Here is an 8,668-nt window from a genome sequence, read left to right on the forward strand (position 1 = left end):
CACACACACCTGTGCCTCCACACACACCTGTGCCTCCTCCACACACACCTGTGCCTCCACACACACCTGTGCCTCCACACACCCACCTGTGCTTCCACACACACCTGTGCCTCCTCCACACACACCTGTGCCTCCACACACACCTGTGCTTCCACACACACACCTGTGCCTCCACACACACACCTGTGCCTCCACACACACACCTGTGCCTCCACACACACACCTGTTCCTCCACACACACCTGTGCCTCCACACACACCTGTGTCTCCACACACACACCTGTTCCTCCACACACACCTGTGCCTCCACACACACCTGTGCCTCCACACACACCTGTGCCTCCTCCACACACACCTGTGCTCCACACACACCTGTGCTTCCACACACACCTGTGCCTCCTCCACACACACCTGTGCTCCACACACCTGGCTGTGCTTTTTCTATGGATCTTCTCATCTCCCAAATTCAAGGCCAGTGTGCTGCTACTGCTGTCTTCTGCAGGTGTGACTTCACCCTGCCAAAGACTCTGCGACTCCCCTCTGACCTCTCTAGTGGTGGTCCAAGGGTCTGTCCTGTACTTAAGTTTCCTCTGTTCACTGCTCTCCCTCTGTGTCACAGGTCTGCAACCATAATCCTGTGACAGCTTCACAGATACCGAGAGACAGCAGCTTCTGGGCCAAACACTCGGTCCCCGTCTAAACCAGCAAGCTGCCAGGAATAGACTTCTGGAAAGTGTTCATGAATTTGATGCACCCTTGTTTCTTAAGATACGAGGAAAAACAGCTCCACAGGGAAAAGGCACAAAGATAAGATGTGGTCGGTGCCACAGCTAGCAACTGGGTGGACCCCACCAGGCAGGGCTCCGGGTCAAACCAAACTCACTTAGAACTGCTCTGCCTTCATCCAGAGTTTTCTATGCTTTTAAGCTGCTGTCACTTTGTTTCCTTTTTGTGGTGCTGGGATTTGAACTCAGGGCTGACACTCTCCTACGTAGGCCACACATCAAGCCCTACTCTGCTGTTTTTTTCAGGATGGAATCTCCAGCACCTGGCTCTGAGCTATGATTTGCTGGGTCTCAGCCTTCTGAGCAGTTAAGAGCACAGATGTGATCCACTGGTGCCCAGTTTGATTTAGCTTTATCCTTCCCCAAAGCTCCCGCAGACCTGACAAGGAGCCGAGGGGTCCTGGAGAGCGCCCTCTCCTGCCCCCTGGGGTTCACGATGAGAAATGCAGCTCAATCTTGCAGTCTCACCCTCCCAGGGCCCAGATGGAGGCCTACTGTGGCTACGGTCACACCTCTCCCACAGAGGCTTGCAAGCACGGCAGTCAGACACCGGTGGTTCATTGTGCACACAGATCGTCCGGGCAGAAGGGAGGCTGGGGTGCAGCTCAGTGGGTGGAGCACTAACCAAGGAGCAAAAGTGTCAGGTACAGAGCTCAAAAAAAAAAAAAAAAGAAGAAGATAGAAGGGAGCAGAATGCCACGTGGGAAGGTGGCTCCGTGGTAGAGCGCCTGCCCTGGCCGAGTTCAGGCCCCACGACCAACAACAAAAATACAATGTCATGTGGGGGACAGGGCCGCACCCTCTAGGTGCTCTGAGCTGAGCGAGGGCAGCCGTCCGCTCACTCTGCAGGCAGGTGTCCACTGGGAACCGTCTTGGTGCACTCCGGTCACTGTGGCTTTCCTGGTGAAGACTGTGAGAGCCTTCGTTGTTTCTGGATCCTCTTGATGAAAGCCCACGTGTGCTTTTGCCTACTTGCCAAAACTTACCCTAGACTTCAAAAGCATCTGTCATCGGCCATTCCACACTGACTTCCATCTGTTCTTCATAGATCAAAGGCTATCACAAATCTGTGTGAATCAGAACGTCACCGGAAACCCGGCTTCTTCGCAGGTACCTCTATTACTTCTCTGTCTCATCTTTTCTTAATGGGCAAAAGGTCTTTGTCCCGGGAGAGCCCTGCCCGAGGAGCCCCACACGTTCCAGGCTCTGCCACCAGATGGTGGCCAGCTACCGTGGTCCGGAACTGATCTCAGGAATTGGACATTCTTCCCACAAGAAAGAAGTTGTCTCTCAGCCCCATGGTGACAGCTCTCCTCTGTCTAAACCCTCACAGGAAGGAGCAACGCAGAAAACAACATGACCGAGTTCAGAGCACACTTGGACAGTGGCTGCTGGGCCCAGGTTCTGGGCAGGGTCCCATGCCTGTGCTTCAGAGGCAACTCCGACTTCCTCCTGAGCCCCAAGCGGAGGGCAGGGTAAGTAGTAGCGGGCTTCCAGGCCTCCGTCCCTTGTCAAGTCACCTCAGACACTAACGTAAAGGATGGATGTGTGGAGAAGAAAGGTCTGGACGGTCTGGATGCAGTCTGGACTCTCCGAGGGAACAGCTGGGCTACTTGATTGTCTGCTCTGTGTACAGACATGGCCCCGGCTTGGGCAGCATCGAATGTGATGCTCTTAGGACAGATGGTGTGGCGTGGAAGCCCTCCTGCTCCTAGACACTCCCCTTGCCTTTCTCGCCCAGCGACTCCTCCTTTTGTCCTGCCCTCCAGGGTCTTGATAGCCAGACCGGGCACAGAGGGTCTCGCTGTGGCCACTGACTCCCAGCACACAGATGCCTGTCTCGAGGCCAGACACAGGCCTGGCCCTCCAGCTTACCCCCTGCTCATGTTAGCCCTGTGGAGACTTTCCTGCTGTAGGAAAGAGTGCGTGTACAGCTTCTTACCCAAGCACTGGGGGCGGGAAGGTGAGCGGCAAAAGAGGGCCTGCTCTGTACTCTCAGGCCAGTGTGGCTGGAGTGGCGGGGCCTGCCTTGGAGTTCAGGCCGCATCTGCTGAGGTCCCCAGGGTGAGGCTAGGCCCCTGCTACTGTCTGATGGCCATCTTCTTGGCAGGAATGAGGAAGAAGGTCAGGAGAGGGTGCCACGTGCGTCTGCAAAAGTGACAAGGCAGAGGGAGAGGCAGGGATACAGTCGTCACTCAGACACAGCTGCGCCCGCCAGGCATCCGAGCTGGGTGACGGAAGAGCCTGTCCGGGAGGACAGCAGCCGGCCGAGGCCAGAGCCGGGGAAGAAGGACCTGCACTCCACGCATGCTGTGCTCCACAGCTCCTGCGTGTCCGGCCCGGGCAGCCAGGGCGTGTCCAGTGCCGCTGGCCTGACTACTACCTTCAGCGATTCACTGGGCAGCCCCCTCAGTGCCTACGGGAGCCAGATGAACAGGCCCCTGAGGGATGTCCCCCAGGCCCAGGTGTACCCGTCCACCCGTCATGTCCCCCAGCGCTGCCTGGGGACGCGACTTCCCCGATCTGGGGTACAGTGCTTCATGGCTGGAGGCTTCTCCACGGAGGGCACCGGCCTGCCCGGCCTGCCAATGACTCCTCTGCTGCTGGAGGTGCCAATCAAGACGGAAGGTGATGCTGGGTGGCAGGGTGCGGCGGGGGGCTGCCCTCCCAGCAGGGGGTGGCTGGGAGCCAGTGGGGCCAGGAGACGTCTGAAAACAGAGCCAGACGGCCTGCCCCAGGCCTGCACCCAGCCCCCTGGGCATCCCCACAGGAGGACCCCAGCTGGACCCTGCAGGGAACTAGCCCCACCCTACCCTGCACCCCGTGCCTGCCAGGAGCAGCCGACCCACCACCACCTCTGCATGCCGGGCCGCAGAGAGGGCCAGAGCCCTCCTCTGGGCTGCGGCTGCAGAGCGCCTGGGGCTGGCCCTGTGGTCAAGTGTGAGCCCTTAGACTCACTCTCATGGCCGTCTCTCGGCCGGGGGGCTGTACCCGAGGTGCTCCCCAAAGTGCCTCTGGGACACTGGCCCCTCTGAGGGCCTCTCCCACCCCAGCTGCCTCTCTCCAGGAAACCACGCCGTCTCCAGGTCTCCCTCGGCACGGCCGCCTCAGCCCCTGAGATGGGGGACAGCAAGCACCGTCCGCCTCACATGCATGCAGCTGGCTCTGTGCAGCGTGTGGGATTCAGGGGTTCTTACATGCAAGCCCGAGTCTGTCCAAATAGGACGGCATTTCTCTTTGAGGCAGTAGCCAGCTGTGTTCCAGGAGGGCCAGCCCTCCGGCCACACAGCCACGGCGCCCTGCTCCAGAGCCGCTGCCTCCCGGTTCCTGTGTGGCGCTGTTGAGCACCGCACAGGCAGCACACCGTGCAGAGACAGAGCTCTCCAAGGAGAGAGGCAGCGAGCCCATTCACCGGCAGAATCTAGAACATTCTGTGGCAACCTGCAGGTACCTGCTCTCCAGCTCCTCCCTCCTGTAGCAGGTGTTCATACCCAGGCCAGAGCTGGAGCTGCCCCAGGGGGTGGGGGGGGGGAGGCTTGTCTGTCTAATGTTCTCTGTGGACCTGTGAGGATAGCTGCGAGCTTCCTGAGCACATACTCTGGAGACCACAGTGTCAGGGAAGGACGAGGCAGTGCTCCCTGGGGGCTAGGTGCTGCCCACGGGGCTTTCAGGAAAGGCCTGCTACCAGCTCAGGAAGAGTCAGAGAGAGACAGGCATACAGTAGGGTTTAGAGAACTGTAAGGACTGTCTATTAAAGTCAGAAAGGGGGTGCAGTGTACCCACAAAATAACAGCTGATGGCGTGGGTACATGGTGTGTCACAGGGCGCAGCTCAGACCAACCTCTCCGCCACCTCAGTGTCCACCACGCAGCGGGAGCACCACGACGTGCTCAAGGCTGGGGGACGTCCAGCCGCCGGCTTGGGCAGCTGGCCTTCCTCAGGCGGGAGTCTGTGACCTCCCCGGGCACCTTGGATGTGGCAGAAGCCTGTTAGACAGGACCCTTGGCTCCTGCTGCACACGGCCTCCAGCAGGACTTTCTCTTCATGACTCACGGCTTCAAGGTGCTGGGTGTAGGTCTGGCTCAGCATGAAAGCTGTTGGCAGACGCACCGTGCCTCACACATCTCAGTCTGGTGGGTGTGGTCGGCAGGACCTGGTCTGCCTGCCCTGCTGCTGCCTCTCGGGAGGACTGGCCTTCAGCGAGATGGGGCTGAGAAAGATTATCCACCAAGCCCAGGGTCCTAAGTGACCACTCACGGCCCCTGTGGCCTCTCCATCCCTCTTGGCCCACAAAGTCCTCCAAAGGGTGGTGCTGGGTGCCACTGACACAGACATGAGGCCTCCTCAGATCTCCACCTCCACTGCCATCTCCCTTCCCTGAAGTCTGAATTAGGAGGGAAGCCCAGCGCCCGGCACCTAGCCCCTTGCTTCTCCCCACACCCCCTTTGCCCATTTCTCTGGCTGAGCATAGATCCCCAGATCCTCATATTTGCACATTTAACCTTGAGACTTTCTCAAGGGGTGGAGACTTTCTCCTTCCTTTCTGCTCTAAGAGACCAGCTTCTGAGCAGGACGCCCTGCTGGAGCTCAAGCATGTGACAGAAGAATACCCTAACCATCCTCACACCCCCTCTCAGGAAGAGATCGGTGTTTATCCTCAATCAGCCTCAGCCTCTGCCTTCACAGAGCGACACCTGCTCCTCCCGCACAGGCCGCAGAGGCCAACAGTGCGCGGACGTGCACACTGGCAGCCTGTGCGGACGTGCACACTGGCAGCACAGCTTGTGTGGACGTACACACTGGCAGTGGTCCTGCACTAAAGGCAGCAAAAATCTTCCCAATTTTTCAGTTTTGTTGCTCAATGACATACACCCTCTGAGGATGCTGTACAAAGCAGCAGTGGGACTTGAAATGTGTGCTGTGGTCACTTCTCAGGGTCTTGTTGTCAGCACTAACTGTACTTGCTTGTGGTATGTACCCTTTGGAAAAGGAAAAATGGTAGAGTGCTATCACGTGGGATGGGCTGAGAGGAGTTGACACAGACAATACTTTATATATTTTTCAGTTTCTACTGGAAGAAGGAAGTTTCTGGTAGCTAGGCTGTCCTGGTGAACTTTTAAACGAATGCACACGGTGCATTTCCCAGAGTTTCACATGTCTTTCCTGTACTTGATTTTCCAAGTGCAGTTGCCCTACCTCCTTAGAGGTGCCAAGCTAAAGCTTCACCACTGAGTCGGGCAGCCGTCCAGAAGGAATGCAGCCCCTTGGTGGTGCTGCCGGCTGCTGGGCTCCTCTGACTCCAGTGCCCTCAGAACACCCCAGACAGAGCTGAGAGGGAGCCCAGAGCTCTGCATACTGTCACAGGTTTGGAGACGGGCGTGCAGGAGGGGTGGCTGACTGCCAGGGGCTGGCCTTCCTTTCCTGTGGTGAATAGAACACGGGCTGGCCTTCCTTTCAGTCTTTGTAGATTGGATGCTGTCAGGCACGCCTCAGCTGTAAGCAGGGCCCCACTCCCAGGGAATCGGGCTAGCTCCCACTGCTGGCCATGGCGCTGACCCTTGCCTGGGCTGAGCCCCCCAGCCACACATCCACCTCAGTACCTACCCAGTTCTGTGGGCAGAATGTCCTCCACGGGCCCAGTATCTGCCCGTGCACAAAGGACTTTCTGTCCTACCACCCTTTCCTTCCTAGGGAGCTGCTCCCACGCCTGGTTAGGACTTCTGAGGGGACAAAACAGTATTTGTTTTACAGTATTCCACATAGTTATCCATTCCTTTATTGGTGTTTGCTGAGTACAACACAGAGCAGGGACAGAACCCAGAACAAGCATGGTGAGGCCACAGGAAGGGACGGGCACTCGACAATAAAGAGCTGGAGTGGGCAGCCAGGGCCACGGGTGGTAGGTTTTTGAAAGCAGGGGACTAGAAAGGGGACTAGAGATGAAGGGAAAGGAAGGGAGGAGTGGGCAGCGTGACTCAGGACAGGCAGCAGGACGCGCTGGGGACCAAGACGGGGGGGGGGCGTGCAGAGCTGGCGTGGGGAAGGCCGGGACCCAGGCTCCGCTCCTCACCCAGAGCCAGTTCCTTACACGGCTTGTCTCCCCTTAGGGGTTGGTGTGGTATTCTAAGTAGCAGTCTGAGATCAGTTGAAGATATTCCAAGGTGTTGTTTCTGATTTTTCACTTAAGGATATTTTTCTTTTGGTCATACAAAAATTTAAAATTGTAGCATAGCAATCTAAAGTCTTTATGGCTGATGCTTTGCTCTTTCAGCTCTTGACAAATGCAGCTGTCTGATGGTGTCCCCCGGGCGCTTTCCCGGGCCTCCCTGGTCAGATCTCCACCCCAGTGCTGCAAAGAGGGAATGCACACTGCTCCAACTTGTCTGTTTCTTTATGTTTTCCATGTTTTTTTTATAAACATTATTTTTAGTCCATATTTTTGTTCTGATTATTGATAGCTTGAGCATATTTCTACTTATTCAGTTTTCATTACATATGATCGCTCCTCTCCTCTTCTACCTCCCTGGAATCCTTGTCAGGGAACTGTGACCATTCTGTTTCCTTGGTGGACATCTGTAATGTGCACAGTTAACAATGTCCATGCCAGGGCTAAGCACAACCTTTCTGCTCACAGAACCAGCCCAGATCCTACCTGCATCCGTGCCCTCAGTGCAATCCCAAGTTTACTTCTTTTGGGGGAGGGCATAAAACCCCTCTGGGTTTGCTCTGCTGACTGCTGAACCTGAGGACTAGTCTCCATGCAGAAGAGGGGAGGTCACTCCAACTGAAGTGAGAAACCCAGGTTTCTGTACCTGGTCATCCTGCAGCAGTTCTGCTGTTTTTCTGGGTGCACACTGGTGCACCTGGTCATCCTGCAGCAGTTCTGCTGTTTTTCTGGGTGCACACTGGTGTACCTGGCGGATGCCAGGTCTGCATAGGACAGCAGACGCTCCCACAGGCTAGCTCAGAGCAGGGCATAGAAAACCCAAGGCTTGGCCAAGGGGCCTTTGCTTCCTCTCTACTTGCCGGTTGGCTACAGTGCAGCACAGACTTTGATTATTGCTCAGTTGTCTTTCCCTCCCTAGCCTTGGGCCTGGCCATGACTGTGATTGTGTGTGACCCATCTGTGCCTCTGAGGGCAGGTGAAGGCCTGGCTCAGAGGTTCTGCAGGCCCGAGGAGTCGCCTCGCCATGGCTGTGAGCACTGTCTGGCTGCAGTCCGTGGCCTGGCTCGGTCCATGCCCCGGGCCTCACATTGGCACTGCCCTTGAAAGCTGTGCATGTGAGCAGCGGGCTGACTAGACCCAGACGTGGGAGCCGTGAGGGCTCCAGCACCAGGAGAGCTGTGCAGGCTGGGTGGGGCCTGGTCGAGTCTGGGGACCGATAAGGACCCTGGCTGTCCAACAGCGTTTTTGCTGTGTGTGTTGGTGCTGAGGCTTGAACTCAGGGCCTGGGTGCTGTCCGTCGGGCAGCTGTCAGGGGCCGTGCGCGTGTCCAGGCTCTGTCCTAGGGACACCCTGTTACTGCACCCGTCTCCCCGGGGCTCGCCTGTCGGGGGCTCCGCTCACCTTCTTCAATAAACCTGTGTCGCTTTGCTTCTCCTTTTGTGCCAAGGACTCGTTCTTCCATGGTTGTAAGGAAAGCGGGCCTCAGCGCCCGTCCTTCGGGCTGAGGCGCAGGGCGCAGGCGCAGGGCCCAGGGCGCAGGGGCACGCTCTCCTGCAGCCCCGTTTAGACCTGTCCGCAGGCTGGGGCACCGCTGACCTGCAGGCCGCGGACTAGCGCGCTGCCCACAGGACGCCCTGCACCCTGGGGCCCGCCCGGACCCGCCCACCGGACCCCCGGCACCCCTCGGGGTCCACCCGGTCCTGCCCGCCCACAGGACC

General features: G+C 57.7%; 1 protein-coding gene across 1 annotated transcript in view; it reads left to right on the forward strand.

Annotated features, from left to right (window-relative positions):
- The window catches only part of Ahrr (aryl-hydrocarbon receptor repressor), a 55,748-nt gene extending 51,929 nt beyond the window's left edge, over positions 1–3,819 (forward strand). Inside the window, exons 8-10 of the mRNA XM_013013821.1 lie at positions 1,833–1,894; positions 2,118–2,259; positions 2,895–3,819. Of these exons, the coding sequence (XP_012869275.1) occupies positions 1,833–1,894; positions 2,118–2,259; positions 2,895–3,819 (1,129 nt within the window). The remainder of the gene's footprint in view (positions 1–1,832; positions 1,895–2,117; positions 2,260–2,894) is intronic.
- Positions 3,820–8,668: the final 4,849 nt, after the last annotated feature.

Source organism: Dipodomys ordii, unplaced genomic scaffold (genome assembly GCF_000151885.1).
Source record: "Dipodomys ordii isolate 6190 unplaced genomic scaffold, Dord_2.0 Scaffold21, whole genome shotgun sequence".
NCBI lineage: Eukaryota > Metazoa > Chordata > Mammalia > Rodentia > Heteromyidae > Dipodomys > Dipodomys ordii.